The 25,986-nt window shown below is 44.9% G+C and overlaps 2 protein-coding genes across 3 annotated transcripts; both read left to right on the top strand.

Annotated features, from left to right (window-relative positions):
* The first annotated feature begins 328 nt into the window (after positions 1-328).
* Positions 329-17,059, top strand: si:ch73-173p19.1. 2 transcript variants are annotated; one of them, XM_031584277.2, is made up of 17 exons: positions 329-347; positions 1,687-1,793; positions 1,971-2,110; positions 2,792-2,949; positions 4,014-4,172; positions 4,563-5,088; positions 6,779-6,883; positions 7,680-7,770; positions 9,705-9,925; positions 11,558-11,800; positions 11,989-12,087; positions 12,293-12,486; positions 13,749-13,923; positions 14,488-14,644; positions 14,827-14,980; positions 15,330-15,441; positions 15,864-17,059. In XM_031584277.2, the coding sequence occupies exons 2-17, from the start codon at positions 1,720-1,722 to the stop codon at positions 16,052-16,054; spliced, it is 2,799 nt and encodes a 932-aa protein (XP_031440137.1). In that variant the 5' UTR covers positions 329-347; positions 1,687-1,719; the 3' UTR covers positions 16,055-17,059. The 2 variants fall into 2 exon arrangements, with proteins under 2 accessions (XP_031440137.1, XP_031440136.1); XM_031584276.1 differs by lacking the exon at positions 329-347 and adding an exon at positions 398-589.
* Positions 17,060-20,523: 3,464 nt separating this feature from the next.
* LOC105894729 (probable E3 ubiquitin-protein ligase TRIML2) lies at positions 20,524-23,957 on the top strand. Its single transcript, XM_042710236.1, has 5 exons — positions 20,524-20,712; positions 21,099-21,308; positions 21,475-21,500; positions 21,671-21,831; positions 22,891-23,957. Exons 1-5 carry the CDS (start codon positions 20,524-20,526, stop codon positions 23,766-23,768), a joined length of 1,464 nt encoding a protein of 487 aa, XP_042566170.1. The 3' UTR covers positions 23,769-23,957.
* The last annotated feature ends 2,029 nt before the right edge of the window (positions 23,958-25,986 follow it).

Raw genomic sequence — 25,986 nt, 5'->3', positions numbered from 1 at the left:
GTTGTCAAGATAAAACTGTTTATAGACTTAGTGAGGCGATATAATTCAGAGGCCATTATTTATAGGAAATTGTAAACAAATGCACTTCAGTGCTGGCATAACATCAAGAAATCACTTAGTCTACTTCACCTTAAATAAATTACATTGTAGGCCTTTAGCCCATATGTGTTATCCTTACTGTTAAAATTAGTTGGCATGACTTAGTGTCACACATCGATTCAATTTCTTGAGTTTAAGTATAGAGATGAAAGTGCCACTTATTTTACTTTAGTAGCCTAACATTATTACATAACTATTGTACAGCTCAGTGAGGCAATACAGTGAAGAAGACACGCTGAAGGGGATACGTAAGTATCGTGTTGTTTATGGGCGTGTCCTTTACAGTCAATCATAACTACTGGATTAATCAGTGGTCACGCGAAGTGGACGAAACTTGTAAATGTTGACTGGCAAAGCAAATTGATGCTTGAACTAGCCTTTTCAGCTAGTAAGCAAATAGCCATTAGACAATCAACGCAGCAAGTATATTTACCTGCTCCTAAACATTTATTATAGGAAACCGAGTGTAGTACGCATGGATTCCTCTCCGGTGAGATTAAACCAGATAACGTTAAAATCCACAAGAATGTGTCTTTTATCCGTATGCTAGCTAGCCAACCAAAGTAAAACGGTATTTCAGCTTGTTGACATGGGTAGATGACATTATAGAAATGGCTTTGTTATGGCAATAACGTTGACGCTAGTTTCAACTTCAAAGTCTGTGAAGTAACGTAACGTTAACAGTCTCAACATCTTGCTAGCTAACTAATGTCAGCTTGCTAGGTAAACAGCTAACGATGAGTTGCTACTTTGCATTGGTAAAGGCAGCTAACGTTAGCTACGTAAGTGATTTTGGGAACGTTACGTACCAGGTCTTGCTAGCTAAATGTATTCGTTGACAAACATTTTCATGTGTGTTAGAATAACACGTTAATTGCACGTGATTGGGCCTAGGGCTATATATTTAAGATGGCTAATTGACTTGCTAGCCAGCAAACGTTATCTAGCTAGCTAACGTTAGCATCTGAGTATTAGGTACGCAGTTAATATAACTAAAGTTGGGTAATTTCTACCTATTTAACAACTAAACAGAACTTCTGATGGTGCTGTCTGGATTGTACAACTTGTGTATCGTTTGCTGATTTGATAGAGTTAAAAGCAGAGTTGACGTTACGTTATCTCTTTTCTTGCCAAGAGTAAGCCACTCTAAAGTTAAACGTTATGGTATGGTAAAGTTAATTTATAATTTAATACTATGGTGTAACGTTTAGGCGTTTAAAGGTGTCTGGTTAGGACTTAGTTAGAAGTTTCGCACAGATTGGTTAATAGAGGCAATTTAGATGTTTAGGACTTAAGTAATGTTGTCCCTTTAACTAGACAGATTCATCAGTACGAATTCTGATGAGTTGCTGACCCCCTTCATTGTGGAGAGCTGTACCCTATTTCATTGAACACTGTTGACCTCTAGTACTGGGTAGTAGGCTCACACACACATGTTCCTGCCTTTGTGTGTGTGTGTGTGTGTGTGTGTGTGTGTGTGTTAATGCACTGTGACCGTGTGTGTTATTATTGCCCTCAAGTCATTTGCCATCTTAGAAACAGTTGCTGATTATGCCTCTCCATTTCTCATTGTGTTCACGGCTGTAGACTATCGGGGAGTTTTTCCGCACCCTTACTGAGATGGGCTTCGGTGAAGACCAGATTCAAGCGGCGATGCGAGCAGGACACTTCTCAGTGCCAGAGGCGGCAGAATGGTGAGACACAGCCGAGCCCGTACAGTAAACGCTATGCTGAATTACTATTTTACTGTCCATTTAGATGGTCTGAAGTGGCAGCCTAATATGCAATCATTTGCAACAACATCAGCCCACACTTTCTGACTATATTAATAGTTTGGGTACACTAATTGCAAAGGCTCTTGTTCTCTACAGGCTCCTGCAAGGTGGAAGTCCCCGACACAAGCTGGTGAAACAGCCTGGCCAGCCCACAGGGACGGCTTTCTCTGCATTCAATCCACCCATAGAGAATCCCTCACTTCAAGATGCCACACAAGACAGTCCAGAGAGTATAGGTTGGTGGGTTTATATGAAAATCATTTTAAATAATATATTTTTTTAACTATTTACTCTAATTCTGTGTTTTTATTATTCAGTTTTTTTTCCAGAAATTTCTCTCAAAGGCTGATCTTTTATGTTGGTTTTTCTAGTGTGTTGATTTTTTTTTTTGACTACAGGAGCCTTTATTTCCACTGCAACATACAAAAAGCTGAGTCTGGCAAATTAGTCCCCAAAAAGTTTGTAATCCCTCCAAGAATCCAATGAAATGCAAGCATTGCAAGAGTTTGAGTGTGACTCCACTGGTACTACCCAAATTAAAAAGCATCTGTACTGCAATACTAATAATGGAAATCTACACAGAGGAAGCAATCTTCTTGGAGAAAAGTGTCTTCCTTCCTGCTATCTTCCCATGCTTCCAGTTCTTTTCCAGTTTCCTCCTGATAGTAGACTGATAAGCACTGTCATTAGACAGTGCAAGAGAACCCTGCAGATCATATCTGATTGTTATCTCACATATTAAAATATCTGACTCTAATTATCCCCTAGAAATAAAAAGGGGGTTCACGTACTACTCCCCACAAAGCCATCCAGTTGGTCGATTTAGTTTGTCTTTAAACATGACCAAAAGCTCATGACAAACACCACTGGTCAGTAAGAGAATCCAGTCCAACCTCATGACCCAGTGCCTCCCACAGGTGCCTCCCTGACGCTGGGCCAGCCGTCGGCTCCAGGCTCGTCCACTGAGCCCCCGCCGCTGGATATGCGCATCAGGCAAGACCGCAGCATCTTCGAGGACCAGCAGAGGCTGCGAGGAGCTGAGGTGGCACGTGCAGAGAAGAGGCAGAAAAAACAGGTGAGGAGCCGCGCTGGCTGCAGAACCTCACTGCTCCAACTTGACACCAGAGTCCCTATGAAGTATTGCCATTATGAAGTTATTTTTGTGTGTTTTGAAGCAAGCCTCTTTGTTTGCGTTTAACAAAAAGTTTTGCTTGCAAATCGATACTAATTAGTTTGCGAGTCAAAAAGTTGAACTTAACTCAATGGGCTGGATCTTCACTGAGGATAAGAGAAGAGTTAATGGTGGTTTTGACTTTTTGAAGCTTTTCCCTTGTTTCCAGAGTGCACTCATAAAAGGTGTGAAACTTGAACTGCTAAACTAAACTTGTTAGCTATAAGATGGCAGCAGCTAAGGGAAGCCAGCTAGTAAAGCAACCTGTTGCGCAAGCGAGTAGGCTTCCATATCATTTCCCTCTGGAATGGCCTGCAGAGCAGCTCTTGGTTTAAATCAATTCAACCTCTTGTAAAAATGAGCTTTGATTAGTTATAGGCTATGCTTTGTAAGTCCGCTGCCATGCATCATTTGATCTGTAGTTGGCTGGTAAGGGTTCTCATTGTTTTTTTTTTTCACCCTTAACCTTTGCCCCCCTTGTTGTTACTCTAGGGGCCCTATGGAGGCCAGCCCCACACTTTGGGAATCAACATATAAAATAACATCTTGCATTAAACCTACAAAGTTAAATGTCAGAGTAGAGTATTTCATATGAGAAGCTAGTGTTATTGTCATGATAACAAAGAGAAACATTTGGGATTCATTCATTTAACTAATCATTCACTAATCCTATGCAGAAAGGTGTCTGCTTTAGCGTGTGTGCGCGTGTGTGTGTGTGTGTGTCTGTGTGTCTGTGTGTGTGTGTCTGTGTCTGTGTGTGTGTCTGTGTGTGTCTGTCTGTGTGTGTGTGTGTCTCTGTGCGTGTGTGTGTGTGTGTGTGTCTGTGTGTGTGTCTGTGTGTCTGTGTGTCTGTGTGTGCGTGTGTCTGTGTGTGCGTGTGTCTGTGTGTGTGTGTGTCTGTGTCTGTCTGTGTGTGTGTGTGTGTGTGTGTGTGTGTCTGCACTCACATGCTTGTGTGCTTCTGACAGGAGCGTGAGCTGGTGCTGAAGCGGATTGCTGAGGACCGGCGTATCCTGCAGGAGAAGAGTCAGCCCGAGAGCCCCGCGGAGGGCCCAGTCTCCGGTGCCCCGGGCCAGAAGCTGGGTGGCCGCGTACAGACCAGTGTTGATAACCACTGTCTTCTAATGGTGAGGGCAAACCCAAAGACACGCTTCATGTAGAGTAAGATGTTTTCAGAGGACACCCTTTCTATGAGCATCTGGTTGTGTCCAGTCATCGTTGTTATTTGCAGACGGTTGAATAATAATACTAAAGCTGATACATCTTAGCAATACGGAGTGACTCCTTTGGCAGTACTGCCTCACTGACTACTGTGCAACAATTTTGTTGTCAGTTATGAAATAGCCTGCCACCTAGTGGCCTAAACTATATCACATTAAGTTGTTTAGAGTCACACAAGCTTATTGCTGCTTGTGATGTTTGTAATGTTTTTCCAACCTTCAGTTCATGGCTCTCTATTTAAAGTGTAAAGTTCTGTTGTCTTCATGTCTGATGTTTGTGTTCTCGGGTCGAGACAGATACGCTTGCCTTCCGGGGAGTCCATGCGGGAGCGCTTCCCCTCCGATGCCCCCCTTCGCCACGTGGTGGAGCACATCGCCGGGCGCCACCCTTCCCTGCCCGCCTTTTCCCTGCTCCAGGGATTTCCACGGAAACGCTTCGGCGAGGCCGAGCTGGCCTGCTCCCTGCACTCCCTGGGCCTCACGCCCAACGCCGCCCTCTGCATCCAGACCACGCCCCCAGAGACGCCCGCCCACCCGCCCAGCCCCGCCTCCCGACTTGCCTGGAGGCAGCCCCAAGAGGAGCCGACACCTCCCCCTGCCCCCGTCTCTGCCCCCGTCTCTGCCCCTGACCAACCGCCAGCTCCTCCGCCAGGAGAGGTGCCAGCTGCTGCTGCTGCTGCTGTTGCGGTGGAGGAGGAGGAGGAGGAGGAGCAGCACCCGGGCCTTCCTCCTCCACTGCCACAGCATGTGTGGGAGGAGGCGCTGGGGTATGCCGGCATCCCAGGAGGGGGTCCAGCACTTACCGGCCCATCACACCAGTGGGGTGAGCGGGTGAAGCATGCAGCCTGGAGAAGGGTTTAGGAAACAAATATATTAACTTCGGTTACTACTCCAGTAGCAGCCAATAAGGTTGAGTATGAAGTATGACCGGTGTGTGTGTGTGTGTGTGTGTGTGTGTGTGTGTGTGTGTGTGTGTGTTATTACTCCAGTAGCAGCCCATAGGTTGAGTATGAAGTATGAGCGGCATGACAGAGTGTGTGTGTGTGTGTGTGTGTGTGTGTGTGTGTGTGTGTGTGTGTGTGTTATTACTCAGTAGCAGCCCATAGGTTGAGTGTGAAGTATGAGCGGCATGACAGAGTGTGTGTGTGTGTGTGTGTGTGTGTGTGTGTGTGTGTGTGTGTGTGTGTGTGTGTGTGTGTGTGTGTTATTACTCAGTAGCAGCCCATAGGTTGAGTATGAAGTATGAGCGGCATGACAGAGTGTGTGTGTGTGTGTGTGTGTGTGTGTGTGTGTGTGTGTGTTATTACTCCAGTAGCAGCCCATAGGTTGAGTATGAAGTATGAGCGGCATGCCAGAGTGTGTGTGTGTGTGTGTGTGTGTGTGTGTTATTACTCCAGTAGCAGCCCATAGGTTGAGTATGAAGTATGAGCGGCATGACTGTGTGTGTGTGTGTGTGTGTGTGTGTGTGTGTGTGTGTGTGTGTGTGTGTGTGTGTGTGTGTGTGTGTGTGTGTGTTATTACTCCAGTAGCAGCCCATCAGTTGAGTATGAAGTATGAGCGGCATGACAGAGTGTGTGTGTGTGTGTGTGTGTGTGTGTGTGTGTGTGTGTGTGTGTGTGTGTGTGTGTGTGTGTGTGTGTGTGTGTTATTACTCCAGTAGCAGCCCATAGGTTGAGTATGAAGTATGAGCGGCATGACAGTGTGTGTGTGTGTGTGTGTGTGTGTGTGTGTGTGTGTGTGTGTGTTTTATTACTCCAGTAGCAGCCCATAGGTTGAGTGTGAAGTATGAGCGGCATGACCTTTCTCAACGGTTTCTGGCTAATTTGACCATGAGGAACAAAACTAGGGTGCTGTCATTTACTGTAACCCGAGCGAACATCGAGATTTTGCCACGCCCTTTTAGGGCGCGTCCAGCGCATCTGTATCTCAGCTTCTGAAGGTCATAGACACTTGAATTTGGTCTCAAAATGACCGGAATACGCGTGTTTATATATGCACTATGAAGGTTTCTAGGCTCTAAAACCGTAACTTTTCGAGATATTCAAGAAAAAAATATTTTTTTACATTCGCATGGGGCACAAAAAGTACTCCACTAGCGGGCTCAAGTTGAGTGTGCATTATAAGCGGCACGACTTTTCTCAACGGTTTCTGGCTAATTTGACCCTGAGGAACAAAACTAGGGTGCTGTCGTTTACTGTCACCCGAGCGAACATTGAGATTTTGCCACGCGATTAAATGACAGCACCCTAGTTTTGTTCCTCATGGTCAAATTAGCCAGAAACCGTCATGCCGCTCATACTTAACCTATGGGCTGCTACTGGAGTATATGGTAGACTTTTGTTCGCTAGTTTCTTTTCTGATCCTCACCACTGGCTTCCAGACAACATGAAACCCAGTGTGGCAGAAGTGTGTGCTGCGTTCTCACTCACAAACGGGTCCAGTCTGAGGAAGGGTCCTAATGAATGAACACCTCTCTCTCTCTCTCTCTCTCTCTCTCTCTCTCTCTCCTTCAGGCCGGGGCCACAAGCTGGTCCCGGGCGACGCCCAGGACGGTGGGAGCTCTGAGGACGAGGAGCGTCCAGAGGAGGAGCCGGCTGACCCCCAATACCTGCTCAACGGTAAACTGCTCCTCACATTGGGCTCCTGGGAACCTCTCAAACACACTGGGCCACCAGGCAGCGGCTCCCAGGTTACCTTCCCTAGGAAGGCCCCTCAGTCAGAAGTGCATGTCCTTGCCCTCAGTCAGGTTCCAAACCCTCCTGGTGCTGCTGCTGTTCGCTAGAGTGAAGTGAAGTGAAGTGAGCCGGTAGAATGAAAAGGTAGAGGTTGAGAAAGAGACGAATGGCCGTGTTTGTCCAAGTCTGTGACCTGATCCAGAGTCGGGGCAAAGTCCGTCTCTGTACGCAGAGTCCCTGTCCTGGCGTCCTGTGCTTACGTGTTGGGATCGTCTGCGTGGAGGAGCTTTACTCAGGGTGCAGAGAGGAGTGTGTGTGTGAGCAGAGAGGAGTGTGTGTGTGTGAGCAGAGCAGAGCAGCTAAGAGAAGCAGGATGCTCATGAGAGGCATGTGTGTCTCGTTACCAGTGTGTGTGTGATTATATGGGAACTGTGTGTGTGTGTGTGTGTGTGTGTGTGTGTGTGTGTGTGTGTGTGTGTGTATAGGGGTTAGCGCAGAAAGGAAGAGGGTATTTGAACTGTGTACTAGGAACCGTGAATGGAATGAATGGATTATGAGCGAGTGTCGTTCTGTTGTAATTTGCTGGTAGTTAAGGGAGCAATGTGAATGCTCAAAGGGTGTCCATCTTCAAATGCATACTGTTTCTTTTGGGATTCTCACGGCTGTGGAACTTTACTGTGAGGCTGGAATTGTTTGCTGAGAATATTAATATTTCCTTTCCTCTCTTGTGTGAGCGCAGGTCTACCGCGATTGCCCTTCTTCCCTGAGAACCGCGGCAGAGGACCACTGGAGCCGCGGCACAGGTGGCCTGATCACGGCAATCGCCTCAGGTGAGCGCCGCCAGTTCTCTTATTAACCTTTGTAGCATGTGCCAAAAACATCACTGATTTGGCAGTAGTTAAAGACAAGCGGCATAGTCGTGTGAATTACGGCTTCTAAAGTATGTGGCATGTGTTTTAGAATGTGTGCGTCAGAGAGGGAGCGGGCGACCGAGAGAGAGAGAGACACTTACAAGCTCTTTATTTGAACTTCCTTATACTGATGTTCTGTCCCTCTCCATACTTTTTAATTAGTTTTAGATTGTGGTCATGGTAGATTCTAAAGTAGGGTTCCAGAGTAAATTAATCAGAGAGTTCAAAGAAAATGATTTAAGATGTCAATATATCATCATGCATATGTTTTCTGTTTAATTGTTTGTTTGAATATGTGAATTGGCGCTCCTTTCTGCACAACCTCCCTTCAGTTTGAAAATGAGATCGGGCAACTCAGGCTAAAGTTGCTGGGCTCATTGATGTCAGCTTTCCACCACTGCTCTGTAGTTACGGTTACTACCCTACTTGGATGAATGCCAAGGAAGGGGATACTCTAAGTGACCTGGCCGTACTTGGATCAAATCCAAATTGAGTTAACTGTCAGTTAAATTGTTGGCCAACTGGCACTCTTTAGAGGGAGTTGTAACAGTTGCCCCAATGTGTGATACTGTTGTACTGTACTGGTATCAGAGTGGATAACTAAGAGGTTTATACATACCTGCAGGGCTCGAAATTAACTTTTTGGCTTACCAGCCAAAATGGCTGGTAGATGAAATAAATTACCAGCCAATCATATTTTTTACTGGCCAAAATTAAACCTGGCATTTCAGACCTACTCTGACATTGTTTGACATGAACAACCTTTACCTATGATTTCAATATCATTGTTAATCACTCTCAGAATGGATTAAACAAAATCAACTAATTTTACTTTTAAATAATTTATAAATTTAATTCAATTTTATTTATATAGCCCCAGAACAGTACAATTGTCTCAAGGCGCTTTACAGAGCCCAGAGCCTGAAACGAAAAATAAAACAAAAAACTTGTGTTGACAATAATACAACTCAATTCCATGTACTTGATGGCTGGTTTCCCTGTAATGTAACTAAACAGTCTGGTATTGACGTTGTTTCTGCCATATCATTTGATTTTGCATTGTTGCCTGACGTTTGTAGCTCGCTAGTCAATGGCAACTCCCCATGCTAGCTAGCGATAGCTAGCACGCAAAAATTAGTTTAATTTATCGGGAGACGGGAGGACAGGGGATATCATTGCACAACAATAGTGGAGACAAGCTCGAAATCATATTATCGAATGATGGATCCAGTAGGGTGACAGGCTAGGATAGCTAGCTGCTTAGCTGCTGCTAACATCATTCAGAGACAACGAACTTCTGGATTCTAGCTGACAGCTGACCGGTTAAAGCCCACTGACGTTTACCTTTGCGTGTGGTAAAGTAAGTTGGTCTGTTTCAACTTTTGATTCGGGCTCAAAATATTAGAACTTTATAAACTTTGTATTCGCGGGCAAAATATTAGAACTTTGTATTCGCGTGCAAATTGTTATAGTTGTATAGAAATTCTTAGAACTCTCCCACTGTTCGTGTTGGCCTTGCAAGCTATTTTTAACCATGACGAGAGCGGTAGTCGGGCGCTGTACTCCGCAATGTCACTCGCCAAGTGGCGGGGCATCGGACACAATTTAGTCGCCAGCCCAAAAATCTACACGCCATTGGCGCTTGGCGTGTGCCAATTTCGAGCCCTGCATACCTGTGTATGTGTCTATTTGCATTTATTTATTTATTTATTTATTTATGTATGTATGTATGTATGTGTGTGTGTGTGTGTGTGTGTGTGTCTGTTTGCATTTATATGTGTTTATTTATTTATTTATTTATTTATTTATATGTGTGTGTGCGCGTGTGTGTGTGTGTGTGTGTGTGTGTGTAGGGAAGGCGAGCGTGATCGCCCTGCAGCAGCCCCAGAGGAGGCTCAGGTGTTGCCAGGTGCAGCAGGGCAGGCGGCAGTGCAGCGTCTCGAGAGGGCAGCGCACGAGGAGGACCCCCGGGGCCCACAAGGGCACCCCTCTCCCCCCAAGAAGCCCTTCAGAACGCCCCCCGTGCCATCCCTCTGTGTCATGGCCACCCGGGCCACAGTCACACTCATGACTGGTAAGCGGTCCAAAACAGCAGTCCCTGCTGCGCTCTCATTGGATGAAGTCACTCTGTGCTGGATGCCATTCATGGGTGTTCACATGCGGCCTGTGAAGGAAGAAAGGCAGCCTGTTCCTGTTTGTCAGTTTGGCTCTCGTCCTCTTTATCCTCCACTCCATTAACTAAGGTCTATTTGACCTTTATACCAGGCTCATCAGTCAGCAGAGGTGTGTCGTGACTTCAGAAAGCTTTGGGACTGGGGCTTAAGTAGAGGTGTGTCGTGACTTCAGAAAGCTTTGGGACTGGGGCTTAAGTGGAGGTGTGTCGTGACTTCAGAAAGCTTTGGGACTGGGGCTTAAGTAGAGGTGTGCTCGGGATGGATTCTCAGTCACGCTCCTGCAAAATCCTGTCCCACTCCAGCAAAATGGTGTAATATTTTGTCCCGCTCACGCCTGCATCGTTCGCGTTGTGTCCCGCTCCCAACCACAACAACCCACAGGTGGCAGTTCAGACGGGATGGGGTCCCACTCATGCCAGCTCCCATGATGCATCGTGTGTAAAAACCACCTTGTACCTGTTTATGTAAAACACGGGTTATTTCTCTCCTGCAAACACGAATAACATTCTGTTGTTTAGTAAGTAAGACTTTAGTAATATAGCACATTTCGTACAAGAGTTGCAGTTCAAAGTGCTTTACATAAAATCAATAAAAGCAAGCAGCAAGAGCAATACATGGAGTAAAATAATGATCGGCATCGTATCAGAACCTGATGTTCCGATAGGCTTCTTGGATTACTAAAATCATGATAAAAGGTATAAAAGGAATAAAAGTAATACAAGTAATAAATAATTCTGCCTGGTCTTTAGCTCAGTCGGAACCATAGTCCTGCTTCATAGATTCCGCCTTACCCTTAGATATAGATAGATATTTAGATATTTTCCCTAGTTATGTTTCCGCCCAGAGGCCACCCTTCCTTCTATACCCTTCCTTCAGAGGCCTTCTCGTCTTCTTCCACCGAGCACGTAGCTTCAGGAGGGACACTAGCTCTCCTTTACCAAGGAAGGTGACCGCGCCTAGGGGATGAACATTCGTTAGGGAAATATCTGTGAGAATAACAGGAGATATATTGAAGCCACAATATGGTTTCCGACAGTGTTATGGTACCCTTAAAACTGTTTTACAGAGAAATAGTAAAAATAGTGCAAGTTACAGAGAAATAAATAAAAAAAATGTTTTACATTAATCTGATTTAATTCATATATTTATATTTTGCCCACGAGTCCTATGAGTCATTTCTTTCTCCTGCTCCCACACATGCATCAGTGTCTTCCAGCCCCCATCCACACCCCCCAGTCAGAATGGGTCCCCCGCCGTGCCGTACTCTTTTGTGCTGGAACCCCAGTACTCCCACGGTAGCGCAGGCCTCGGGTCTAAAGGAAGTAGTTGGGCTGACTGTTGGGTTGGGGTTTCCCCTGCCGTGAATCTCAAACTAATCTTCCTTGAAACTTTACATCTTTGCTTCATTACCAATGCAGTTATGTGGTATCGCCTCATTACTATTCCTTTCTCTCTCCTCTCGCTCTCTCTCTCTCTCTCTCTCTCTCTCTCTCTCTCTCTCTCTCTCTCCTATGCACCCACGCCACCCTCAGCTCCCAGCATGCAGTACAGCAGCAGCCTGGCTGGTCTGACCCCGGAGCTGGCGGAGCTGCTGCTGGGCCACATGGCGCGCGAGAGGCTGCTGCGTCCGCGCACGCTGGAGCTCTTCTTCGGCTGCCCCCTGCAGAAGCTGGTGCTCAGCAGCTACTCGTACTCCACCAACGAGCTGCTGAGGCAGCTGCGAGCCTTCACCGCACTCAAGCACCTCAGCCTGGTCAACTCCCCCCTCATCACGGGTACGCGTACGCCCAGGGGTCCTCTGCCTGTGTGTGTGGGTGGGGAGGGAGGGATGGTGGTTGGGGTTGATTCATTTTCTCTTAATTCAATTCAATTAAAGGTTAAGGCTTATTATTCTTAATGGAAGGAAGGCTAGTTTCGACAGTGCTACAGTCTATTGGATCTGCTGTGTTTGTTTTTGCCTCAGACTCTGGGCTCTCGGTCCTGTCCAGCTTGTTGAAGCTACAGCACCTTAACCTGTCCTCCTGCAGCAAGCTGACTGACTGCTGCCTGCAGCACATCACAGGTACCGTGGTTAGGCTACAAGCTACTGTTGGAATGCATCCACCCCTAGGGGCTAATTCATTCTTTGGAAATCACTGAGTTGGAAATAAACTAATCTGACAAGGTGCTGTCATTTAAGGTTATGTGTCTGTATCTCTTTGTCTTTGCCAGTGTTTCTGTTCTCAACACTCCTCTTCAGGCTTACAGTGTCATTGGTTTGTTGACAGGTCTGAAATGTCTAACGTTTCTGGCGCTGGATCAGACCAAAGTAAGCGATTTTGGCATGGTGGTGTACCTGCGCTCGGCCCCGTCCTCCCTCAACCAGCTTAGTCTGAACCAGACGGCCGTCACCGAGGCCACGCTGGCAGAGCTGCCCTCCTCCACGCCTCAGCTACGACTGCTCAGCATCAAACACACCAAGGTTAGCATACGCTCAGCATCAAACACACCAAGGTTAGCAGTTAGCACACGCTCAGCTACGTCTGCTCAGCATCAAACACACCAAGGTTAGCAGTTAGCACACGCTCAGCATCAAACACACCAAGGTTAGCACACGCTCAGATGAACGTTTGCTCAGCATCAAACACACCAAGGTTAGCAGTTAGCACACGCTCAGCATCAAACACACCAAGGTTAGCACACGCTTAGCTACGTCATCAAACACACCAAGGTTAGCACACGCTCAACTACGTCTGCTAAGCATCAAACACACCAAGGTTAGCAGTTAGCACACGCTCAGCATCAAACACACCAAGGTTAGCAGTTAGCACACGCTCAGCTACGTCTGCTCAGCATCAAACACACCAAGGTTAGCACACGCTTAGCTACGTCATCAAACACACCAAGGTTAGCACACGCTCAGCTACGTGTGCTCAGCATCAAACACACCAAGGTTAGCACACGCTCAGCTCAGCATCAAACACACCAAGGTTAGCAGTTAGCACACGCTCAGATGAACGTGTGGACACGTTTGCACATACAAACGCACAAAAGCCAACATTCACACAGTAATGGACAATCCCATTTCAACCACACATAGTCAGAGGTGATTGCCCCTCTAGTGTTGCCCCTGTTGCCCCTTGTTGAGTGATGGTTGTGAGTAGGGCTGAACGATTTGGGAAAATAATCTAATTGCGATTTTTTTTTTTCTCCAAATATTGCGATTGCGATTTAATATGCGATTTTTTTTATTTTATCCACATTTTTTTTCCCCAACAAATCGTAATGGATGATTTAAATACGACCAACACAATATTAGATACATTTAGTGTAAAATACTATTTCCCACATTTTACATTTTTATTTAACTGCTCATTACAGAATCAATAACAACAAATCGGTGGCTTTGCCACTGTGCATTTAAGTAATTTAAACAGTCATTGTAAGAATAAACACAAGGCATGCACTTTTTAAACACTGTGTGCAAAATGTTTAATCTTAATAAAAATGCACTGTGTGCAATATGCAAAATCTTAATAAAAATATATATATATATATATATATTTTTTTTTTTAGACCACGTTTTTAATCGCGAACGTTGCGGTTAGAAAATCGCGTTCTATCATATCGCGATTAAATCGCAAATGCAATTAATCATTCAGCCCTAGTGAGTGTGGCTAGGGTAAACAAATCATTAGGACTTTGAGTTTTTGGTCAGGAGCTCAAGCTTCCTGTGTTGCTTAGGTAACGGATGTGTCTGCCCTGGCTGAGCTGCGCTGTCTGCAAACGCTTCACTTGGATGGCACCGACGTGAGGGAGGATTCTCTGCAGCACCTGGCAACCCACTCCACCCTTTCTGGTCTCAGCCTGGCCGGCATCCCCGTCATGGATGGCAACCATACACTGGAGCTCATCTCAGGTGCGTCCGTTGCTTTGAGAGGACCTTTAGCTTAATGTTGGAGTCTTCTAACTCGTATTCTCTGCTCTGGTTGTGTGTTTTCCTGTGATAAATGTAATTTAAAGCAGCACAACGGAGGAATTGCTAATCGCTAATGATATGCTAGCGGCTAAACCTAGCGAAACCTGTTGAAATTCGCTTACTTTGTCAGTATGACAAACTAGTGAGTCAACAACTTTCCTAACACAGTCAAACATCAAGCAAGTGCAGCACAAGACAATGCAAGACGGCAAATAAGTGACTTACTGTCCGGCAGAGAGTAGTAACCGGGCGGCTTCCAGAAACGTACATAGCGAAGTAATATGCCTACGGACCCTGGTATGACAATGGCACAGAGGCCATTCTCCATATTAAACGTCATTGTAGCGCCCCAATTTTTTTTAAGCTGTTATTTTAAGGTAAAATTGCTAATCCTAACCCTAAAGTACAATTGCTACATACTGTTACTTTAATGATACTCTGTTTTGTGTGTGTGTGTATTTGTGTGTGTGTGTCTGTCTGTCTGTCTGCCTACTCTGTGTGTAGGTCTCAGGCTGACTCAGCTGACCCTACCGGGCAGACACTCGGTGACGGACAGTGGGCTGGCCTTTCTCTCGCGGCTCAGAATGTTGTCGGAGTTGGACCTGACCGACTACACGCATGTCACTGACCAAGGGGTCACCCAGCTGGCTGCCATGACCAGGTCTGGTCACACACACACACACCCTCACTCACTTATACACACGCACACGCACGCACGCACGCACGCACGCACGCACACACACGCACGCACGCACGCGCGCGCACACACACAGCATGCTGTGTTGAGCACCGTCGGGCTGAAGTAAATCTCTCCACTGCTGTGTCCCTTGTTGCTCCCCTCAGGCTGAAGAAGCTGTCGCTGTGCAACACCCAGGTGACGGACGTGGGGCTGCCGCCTCTGGCCAGCCTGCAGGAGCTGCTGGAGCTGTGTCTGGACCGCTGTGCCGTCAGCAGCCGAGGGGTGGCTGCCCTCATCACGCGCCTGCCACATCTGCAGGTGCTCCCCGTCAAACCTCCCCGCATCCCCCCCAGCACCTGTCTATAACATACCACCTGCTGTGCCTGGTCCAGCAGAGAGAGAGAGACACACACACACACACACACACACACACACACACACACACACACACACAATCAAACTCATCCACATCAACACACAGAGGTGACATCCTCTCTGAATAGTATCGCTCATTGTCTTTTGCTAACAAAGAACCATAATCCACAGTGTTGGATTCCACATTTTCAGATACAATCCAAGCTGCAATATTTCCATGTGCTTTTGTTTGTTTATTGATTTATTTTTGTAATAATCCGTATTGCTGTACTGACGGATGTTTGTGTTGCAGGTGTTGGGCCTTGCCAGTACTCAAGTGGGAGACACCGTGGTGAAGCGAGGCCTGATCCACTGCTCAGAGCTGGTGAAGCTCAACCTCAGCAGGACGCGCATCACCGACCATGGTGAGCACCAACATGCAGTCTCACAGGCCAGGCTTTGGCAAACAGGAACGCTGAAACAGCCCAGCCTCTCTAACCCTCTCCCCTCTCCCTTCTCCCTCTCTTCCCCTCTCCCTCTCTTCCCCTCTCCCTTCTTCCCCTCTCCCCTCTCCCCTCTTCCCCTCTCTTCCCCTCTTCCCCTCTCCCCCTCTCCCCCTCTTCCCCTCTCCCCTCTCCCCCTCTTCCCCTCTCCCCTCTTCCCCTCTCTTCCCCTCTCCCCTCTCCCTCTCTTCCCCTCTCCCCCTCTCCCCCTCTCCCCCTCTCCCCCTCTCTAACCCTCTCCCCTCTCTAACCCTCTCTAACCCTCTCCCCTCTCCCCCTCTCCCCTCTCCCCCTCTCCCCCTCTTCCCCTCTCCCTCTCTCTCCCCTCTCCCCTCTCCCCTCAGGGCTGAAGTTCTTGCGGCAGACGCAGCTCAGCCAGATCAACCTCGACAGCTCCGGGGTCTCTCTGGTGGGCGTAGCCAACCTCATCTCCTCCTGCCCGCTGCTGACCAGCGTCCGTGCCAGCCACACGCGCGCCATCCCACCGGACCAGGTCTCCGACGACGACGACGACAACAGTGGTGCCATCAACTGACCCCTGCAAAGCCCCAGCACTCTCCCCCACAGAAACACACCTGTCTCATCTCTGCCACCCACCGCTGTGGGGCCTGGAGTCCGTGGACCCCAGCATGGTGATGGAGTCCTGGGCTTTATCGTGGGTAGACTTGAGCAGGCTGATGGTTACATGGGGCCCCGGGGCCAGACTGTGTAGGATTCGTCTACACTCGACTGCCAGTTTCCCACCACTGAAAGTTGATCATACACACACATAGCCCCCACTCCCATAGGAATACAGCTTAGTAATGTGGTATTTATAACGTGTGTTTTCCCTGATGGCCGTCATGGCGTGGGACTGGATGTCTGGGGGTGAGGTGAGGTGTAGAGGGTTTCCCACTCCGCTGTCACGTAGTCTTACCTTCTAGTTTGACAGCAACATGAGCTGCACCTTAATGTTTGTGACTACCACAACTAAATGCTTTGAAACTTGGCCCAATATCCCACTCTTCTTTCCTCCTGTCTTTTTAAATTTTTTTTTTTTTTGCTCTGTTCTTTGAAGAAATGCTGCCCGGGATAGAAGCCAAAGAAACGTTTGTTTGTTCGCACTGTTTATATATTCTAATCCAATTTCTGTCTTGTGTTTAGAGAGGAAGCTGTAATTGATATGCTTAAGCAAACTTCCTGTTGGTTTGTGTAGAAATCAACTCGTTTTTTGCATTCATCTGCTTTCTGACAAAGCAAAAATACTGTCCTCAGGTGTTCCGATAGACTTTTAGTCATTGATGAGGGGTTGATTGAGTTTCTCCTGTCAGTATGTCTCACATCTGTACACCTCTGGACCAGAGGGGATTAGAATGCATGCTGGGAACTCTCCTCTCCTGCCCTCCAAGAACACGTCTGTTCAGTAAGGCCTGAACTATACGTTCAAAGATTTACAAATTCATGTCAAAAAAACAAATGCATGTCTGTATTAACTATGAACTCATTTCCCTCATGTTCGTTCTGATTGGCTTACCCACTAAAATGTCATTCATATTCTTCAGTAAGCGTAGTTCATTGTTCAACCACTGTTTGTCTTTTACACTTCGTCCTCATAGTCGAACAACCCTGAAATATTTACTTGGTCACGGTACGGTTACAAGCCCCAACACATGAATCATATACTTCCTCTCTCCCACTCATTTTACAGTATCATTTCCATGACCACCAGATTTATTTCCGTGACTCTGACTTATCTGGAACCATCCGTCATGTATAAGGAATGATGTCAACATTGCTAGCCCCTTGCTCTTGTAGATTTCAAAGTGTTGATGGTCCATTAATGGTATTACTTACTGTGCAGTTGAACATTTAGGGAACAGTCACAAGTGCTGTTAGAAGATTCTTTTGCATGTTCCTTGATTTTCCTGTTTTGAATTCATTAGAACAGTGTGAATCAGGGAGTGGTGCGTTTCATTTTGCACGAGGAAATCAAACGTGACCGTTTCCTTTTCTCGTGAAATCTGTACGAATTTAAATGTGGCGTAAGATCTGAGGGTTCTGAAGCGGCCAAGTAACAGACCAGTGCCATAAGCCTGGAGGACTGACCTCACAAAACATCAGCTTGGTCTTTTATTTGATTTCATTTCATTTCAGGTCAACGGTCATCAGTCACTCTAGGTACTGTTTAAACATCTCACTCACTCACTCGCCCCCATCACTCCTAATCTTAGGTATAAAAGTCATCCGGTCACAAATCACTGTCCACCCTGCCCTGTGACGGCCTGGTAGGCCGATGTGGATGGGCAGTAGATGAGAATCACTGTTTAAACACATTTACGTAGATTAAAGGGTGATAAGAATTCTGTCATCTGTATTCGGGCACATTAGTAACAATTTCTAAATGTGTGGGTTTTATTTTTTTTTCCAGAATGCAAACTGGAATGCTATCAGAGCATTTTGTAACTTGTAAATCCGAACTGAATTAAATGCATTAATAGAGCCTCCAATTCAGAGTCTTTTCTTCCTTCCCTACTGGCACAGTGACTCACTTTGGCATAGAATGATGGTAAAAACTACAAAAAAAACCTTCGCTTTTGTTGTATGTACTTTATATCGCACATAGTGATCTTTATTTTGACACAGCTTGTAGTTCATTGAAATGCTGTGATTTTTATCACTGATTTTTATCGGTGATTCTTTCCCGTAAGAGTTGAACCTAAAGCTTTGATCTTGCTATTATTTTCCACTATGTCTAGATTCAAAAGCTAGCTCACACGCATTTCCTCTTGAATGTCTAGCAAAAAAACCTGATTAATTAAGCACAAGGAAATAATTAAATGTAGATCCGTGTAGGCACGGCATGACTACTTGGAATCACTCAATTGGTATTCCCCGGGAAATCCACAAACCACATATCAGAGTTCTGACTCGTCTTGGAACACATACAGTAAGGAGACACGTAGAACTCAGGAGTCTCTGTGATGTGTCAACTTTATTTAACTTATTGTTTTTGTAAGTGTGAGCGATGTTGGAAAAGTAATGTTAGCCAGAAAGGATGCCAATGACGTGTATAATAGCTACAGTTAAGTCTGTAAAGCATCAAACATGAAAATGGCATTGGACACTTTGATGTGACCACAAGCTTTACTTGGTGTCCACAGCACACTTGAGATGCCTCCGTCAGTTTCTGGTTAAAACCCACAGATGTGTTTATAAATCTATTAATTTCCCATTTTGATCAGACTGCTGTAAAGCCTCGTCTATGTGTTATTAGCATGAGTGTGTGAATGTGTGTGATTGCATTTGTTTGAACTTTAGTCGACCTGTGAACCAAGGGAATACGAGACAGGAATACAACTAATACATTCAACACAAGTTCAATATGTGTGCTATCAGCTGAAACCTTAGCAGTGTGCCTAACTCAAATAGATAAAAAAAATATATAGGTTCCCAAAAAAAGTGGTCTTGTGGCTCAACCTGCCCTATGTTAAGGGTAAGTTGAGCCGTCTGTGAAAATGGTTACTAACTAACAAATAATATTAAAATATATGTGTTGATCTGCTGATTTTATAGGTCTGCAATGAAATAAATATTACAACTAATTGTGATTTGTCTACAGCTCTGAAACCTGAAGATGGTTTGCCAAGTCTCTAGGGTCAAGCAACAGACATGGAAGTCTTACATTTAATGAAACGATCATTCTTTGTTTTTCACTTTCAGTGTTGACTCTCAACTGTATGTTTGACATAATTGCAAACTTTTTAGGCTATAAACAGAATATAAACACCATCATGTCACATAATGTTCCGAACATCCATACAATCGCAAACTTTGTAGCCAATGACAAACAAACATCTAACATATATGTAGGGGAAATGCATATTGAAGATGGTAAAATGATAGTGACAGTAATATTTCTACGTCATCCACAAGGAGGTAAACAAAAACTAGAGCTACTAGTCGACAATGAAGCTTCTATCTGTTTTTCTTCTTTTTTCTTATGTTACATCTAAAATATGATATATAATGTCAGTTATTCATTGTTAGGATGCAACATTTAAACACCAAATATTTTACTTATCTTCATGTAAACCGATGGTTCGTCTTATCTACAAGACTCATTTCCCCCCACAGCCACCATTTTAGGGAAAGTGTTTAGTTAAGCAACCTAGAGCTACACAATTGCTAATTCACTCATGTTTTTACACACCGTCAGTTTATCAATGTATCTGACATATCTTTTCAAACTGAGATGAATTACTTGATGTGAGACTGATCATACCTGATATGCCAAAAAATAAACAAAACTATTTGACGGGCAAGGAACACAAAGTGTGTGTGTGTGTGTGTGTGTGGCCCAGATCCAGGTGGTTGGTCAGCACCCACTGGCTCATCTTACCCCGCTCTCCCCAATTTAAGGAGGTGCTCTAGATGTACCCATACCTCAGTAATGTACAAGGGTTTGCTCTTGTCTGTGTTATGTCTGAGCTCACAAACCCAAATTGTCTCCAGGTGATTTACAGAGCCCAAAGCCTAAACCCCCTTGAGCTAAGGCAACTGGGGCAAGGAACAACACCTTTTAACAGGAAGAACTTCACCTATCTGGTTAGGGCAGCCGGGTAGAGAGAGAGGGGGGGGGGGGGCAGAAGGAAAGGAAAGAGGAGAGACAATAAGGAGCAAAGGAGGATCTAGGTACCAACAAGAAAATATTTTGGAAAGAGTTTTTGACAAAAGGCTCAATTTAGTTTACAACTTTTAGCAGAAACTTCTTATAAGCATCTTATAAGTGTTTGCGTTTGGGTTGGTTACCTAAATGTACAACAGTGGAGGAATAATTAAATGACTATACACCAGGGGAATTTTAGCTGTGCCTTTTCCGGAAAGAGCCTGTGACGTTGTTCCATTACTGAGGCCGTACCTGAGTGGCAGGTAGACTACCGGTTGTCTCGCATTCCTTTAAAGTGATTTAAATTGGTCGTCGCTCCCACTTCGTTTCAATCGCTCTCCTGCTTCTTCTGGAACGAAATGGAGTCTTCAGTGGACTCTTCACCCGCAGTTGCGAATTCGGCCATTACCTTCTGCATTTCCCATCACCGGCAACTGATTGTCTTCTGTGAGGAGTGTGGACTAGCCCTGTGTGACAGCTGCGTGTCAAGCGGCACTCACCACAACCACACATTCTCAACTCTTCCAGACGAATGCAAGAAACAAATGGCGAGTATTATCTTTTTGGTGCTACTTCGAAATAAAATGGAAATGGCGGACAGTCGAAAATAGTGTAGTGATTTAACACTGATTTGTGGACTATGGGAGTCAACATGATGGATTGGGATTTATTTTTTAGCAAGTACAATTAATGATTATTTTTGTTTGATGCTGATGTTTTCCCAGGATGCACTAATGAAGAAAAGCAAAGAAGTGTCCATAAATATCAGGAAGCAAGGCAAGATCGCTTCACAGTCATCAGTCAGTACATTAGCCGTTATAGAGGTGAGGAACTCCGCACTGGCATGACAACCTGCATGGTCTATACATCATTCTAATGATTCTACCCTTAGCAGCTTGATGAACTCAATTCACCTTCTCCTTTCCCTTCACAGGACACCTTTACCAAATCTAAAGATAAATTAGACGCTCTCTTCAAGGAGCTCAAGGGGTTGGTGGAGGCCAACGAGATGCAGGCTTTCAAACTGTTAGATTCCCATCAGAAGCGCATGACGGAAAAGCTCACTAATGTCAAGCAGGAGATGGAAGATATCGAGCTTTGGACTCAGACAGAACAGGACCCTGAAAGTTTTTCTTCAGTGCTGGTAAGGCCAATAACTATTGCTGCTACCACTATAATACGGTGTAAAATTGTCTCATATTATATGCTTGTCGGATACATAGAAAATGGTTATGGTTAATGCAAATAGTGAATATGTTCAGTCTTTAAGCAATGCCCCTCCTAAAGACAATGTGTTTTTCTGAACACAGGATGAATCCAAGGATCTGGAGAACAGGTCAGTACAACCTTTTATGACACTTAGATGGTAGCATTGCATTACTTCACATCAGCATATTAATGAAGAATAAATCTGTATCTGTGGTAATGATCAGGATTTAAAAAAAAAAAATCAAATGAGACAAATCTTAACTTCTTAAATAATGTTTGTTTATTGATTTGTTTTAGAATTGAAACCATTGCTAAGTTTTTTGTCAACTGGGAGGAGATCGGTGAGGAGAATCGTGAGCCTAAAATCCGACTGTCAGATGTCAGACTGCAATCCCTGGAGAACTCTGTCAGTGCCATCCTTGAGCAGAGCAAGGCCTGTCTGTCATGTCCGTGGGAATGTAAGCATCAACATATCTGTTCTTTTTATTCAGTAAGAAGAATTGAATGACATATGTCCATGGGCGTGGTTTTGGTCTGAAAAGTGCTGGGGACATAGATGGGTCTTTACACATGTCGCGTTTACATGACCCATGTCTGCGCTATTACGAGGAGCGTAAGCCAAGTAAATATGCATCAATTGTTATAGGTTACTGGGGTTGTGTAGGGCTTTAAACATAACATGTTAAAACATGCTAACACAAGTGGGGTATGGTAGGAACAGAGGGACAGTCGTAAATAACTTACAATTGCGGAATTTCGCATTACCTCGCAATCCTTTTGCGAACCTCCATCTCTTGGTCTATTTGCCTCTAACATGCAACGCCACTACATGGATCAGCTCATAGAATTGTACTTTGATCTTGGCGTTAAATATCCGGATATAGTTTTACTGCTTAATGATAAGCAAAGCTATGTGATAAGTAAACGTGAACTTAAACGAATATTTAGAAGGAGATGGTGATTGCCAAAATTGGTGGCGATATGCCACCTATGTATATGTCGTGAACCCAAGAAAACAACATGTCTGTAATTAATTGTTGAGCTGAATCATTTTAAAGTATGTGGGTTATTAGTTTATGTACATGTATTTGTATGGTCTGTGGTGGGAACTATTGATATTCAAACCATTAAAGTGAACAGGCTACCTAGTGTCATAACCTCACAGTAACCGATATAATGCAACATCAATGGAAAATATGCCTTAGAGACCATAACGAATGCTAAGATTAATACTGTTTCATCAAGACCATAACGAATGCTAAGATTAATACTGTATCAAAGACCATATCGAATGCTAAGATTAATATTCTATCATCAAGACCATAACGAATGCTAGAATTCATACTGTATCAAGACCATAACGAATGCTAAGATTAATACTGTTTCATCAAGACCATAACGAATGCTAAGATTAATATTCTATCAAAGACCATAACGAATGCTAGAATTAATACTGTATTAAGACAATATCGAATGCTAAGATTAAAACCGATGTGCCTTTATCTCTGTTTGAACAGTTGCTGACATCATCACATTTGACCCAGTCACGAAACATAAACTGTTGAGAGTATCAGATGATGATAGGCAGGTGACCCTCCCTGCCAAGGCATCGCTGAGTAAACAACGTCTGCCAAACAAACCTCAGGATACCCCACTGAATGTCCTGGCACAGCAATCTTTCACCGTGGGCCGGCACTACTGGGAGGTGGATGTGAAAGGGTGCCTGAGCTGGGCGGTGGGTTTGGTGGATTTGGAGGGTTTGGTGGGTTTGGAGGGTTTGGTGGGTTTGGAGGAAGCCAGCTGGGACACGACATCTGAGCTGGGACACGACAAACGGTCCTGGATGCTGGAGTCGGATGCTGGCTCGCTGGCAGCGATACATAACGATGACTTCCATACGGTGAGAGAGCAGGAGAATCTCTCACTCCTTGGCATCTTCCTGGACTGTGACAAGGGCCGCCTGCAGTTCTACAATGTTCTCACTGGTGGTCTCTTGCATTCCTTTGCGGCCCGGTTTGGCCGGGCGATGCGGCCAGTGTTCTCCATCCTCCCCCCCATGAAAGATGGCGAGCCCTCCTGTCTGGTCCTGTGTGATCTCTGTGAGAGGGAGAGGTCTGAGAGGTCTGAGAGGCCTGGGAGCGGGGCTGACTCAGGTCCCCAGGCGCCCACTGATCATCCAGGGTCACCCTTAACGGAGCCCTCAGGTCCCCAGACGCCCACTGATCATCCAGGGTCACCCTTACTGGAGCCCTCAGGTCCCCAGGCGCCCACTGATCATCCAGGGTCACCCTCAGGTCCCCAGGCGCCCACTGATCATCCAGGGTCACCCTTACTGGAGCCCTCAGGTCCCCAGACACCCACTGATCATCCAGGGTCACCCTTACCGGAGCCCTGACATTCTTTCTTCTGACCATCACATTCCTATGTTCTTTTCATTTATCTCTAATAAATATATATCTCTAATATATCTATCTTATATTTTTAGTATACTATGATGTCTTTGTAAAGCACTTTGAATTATCTATGTAAATTCATTATCCATATAGATGTTTGTATATTAAATGTTCTAGCCAATATAAATTCATATGACAGTGTTTGGAGCAAATGCCTTTCCTTCAAGAAACAAAGAATGAGAATGACTATATACAAAACCAAAACTGACATGACAAGTGTTTGGAACAGCTGATAAGCACAGAAAAAGGCCTCACTCATCCTCATGGTAACAAGGTAATGGTTGGTAGCTTAGAAATCTTACACTTGCCAATGAGGAATGTGTTGAAAGTTCTGTTCCACTAACACTACTAACATTGGCACTCCAAGCATTTCCCAGTGATATACAGTGTCCTCCACAATTATTGGCACCCCTAGTGAATATGAGCAAAACAGGCTATGAAAAAATATGTCTTTGCTGTTTATCCTCTTGGTCTTTCACTCAGAATATTCACAAAAATCTTACCTTTTCATTGAAGTAAAATTATTGAAAGAAAAAAAAAACTGTTGACATTAAATAAATGATTTTTCCCCAAAACATGTGTCACAATTATTGGCACCCCTTAATTTAATGTTTTGTGCAGCCTCCCTTTGCCAAGATAACAGCTCTGAGTCTTCTCCTATAATGCGTGATGAGGTTGGTGAACACATGGCACGGGATCTGAGACCATTCCTACATGCACTATCTCTCCAGATCCTTTAGATTCTGAGGTCAACGTTTGTAGACTCGGCTTCAGCTCATCTCACAGATTTTCTATGGGGTTTAGGTCGGGGGACTGTGATGGCCATGGCAAAACCTTTATTCTGCGGTCGGTGAACCATTTTTGTGTTGATTTTGAGGTGTGCTTCGGATCATTGTCCTGCTGGAAGGTCCAACCACGGCCAATTTCAAGCTTACTGGAGGGGGCTGTTAGGTTTTCATTTAATATCTGCTGGTATTTGATGGAGTCCATGATACCATGTATCCTAACAAGATGTCCAGGGCCATTGGAAGAAAAACAGCCCCACAACATCAAAGATCCGCCACTATACTTCACATTGGGTATGAGGTGCTTTTCTGTATGGCTATCTTTCTGTCTACGCCAAACCCACCTTTGATGCTTGTTGCCAAAAAGCTTTATTTTGGTCTCATCTGACCATATAACTCGGTCCCATTGAAAGTCTGACTTACATTTGGCAAACTGTAGGCGCTTTAGTTTGTTGTTGATTGACAGCAGAGGCTTTTTTCTGGCAACCCTCCAAAACAACTTGTGGTGATGTAGGTGGCGTCTGATGGTAGTTTTGGAGACTTTCTGACCCCAAGACTCAACTAACCTCTGCAATTCTCCAGCTGTGATCCTTGGAGATTCTTTTGCCAGTCGAACCATCCTCCTCACGGTGCGTGGGGTCAATTTACAGATAGGTCCTCTTTCAGGCTGATTCTTAACATCTCCTGTCGCTTAAAACTTCTTAATTATTGCCATGATAGTGGACATGGGTATTTTCAACTGTTTAGAGATTTTCTTGTGTCCATTTCTTGATTTGTGCAGCTCAACAACTTTTCGTCACACATTGTCACTGTGTTCTTGGGTCTTTCCCATAGTGATGAATGACTAATGGAATTTGGCCTGCGTCACCTCATATTTGTACGCCAGTGGAACAGGAAGTCATGGTTGACCTCTTAAGAGTTCCTTATCAAACAGGTGAACTTAAAAATGTAAAACATGACTGGAAATATACTTCAGTTACATTTTAATTATAAGATTTTTCTAGGGGTGCCAATAATTGTGGCACACAGGTTTTGGGGGAACATATTTATTTAATGTCAACAGTTTTTTTTTCTTTCTATAATTTTACTTCAATGAGAAGGTAAGATTTTTGTGAATATTTTGAGTGAAAGACCAAGAGGATAAACAGCAAAGACATATTTTTTCATAGCCTGTTTTGCTCATATTCACTAGGGGTGCCAATAATTGTGGAGGGCACTGTAGGCACATTTGTTGCACTGCGGAGGTCCCTACAAATACACCACTACAAACAAATAGAACTAAGGCACGGAGTAGTCACTTTTGTTCAGGTAAACATTTGCAGGTGATAATTATATTAGATATTTTACAGAATGAAGGTAACACCTCAGGTTAGCT

This window comes from Clupea harengus, chromosome 17 (genome assembly GCF_900700415.2).
Source record: "Clupea harengus chromosome 17, Ch_v2.0.2, whole genome shotgun sequence".
NCBI classification, from domain to species: Eukaryota; Metazoa; Chordata; class Actinopteri; order Clupeiformes; family Clupeidae; genus Clupea; species Clupea harengus.
This window is presented reverse-complemented; position numbering and strand designations above follow the sequence as displayed.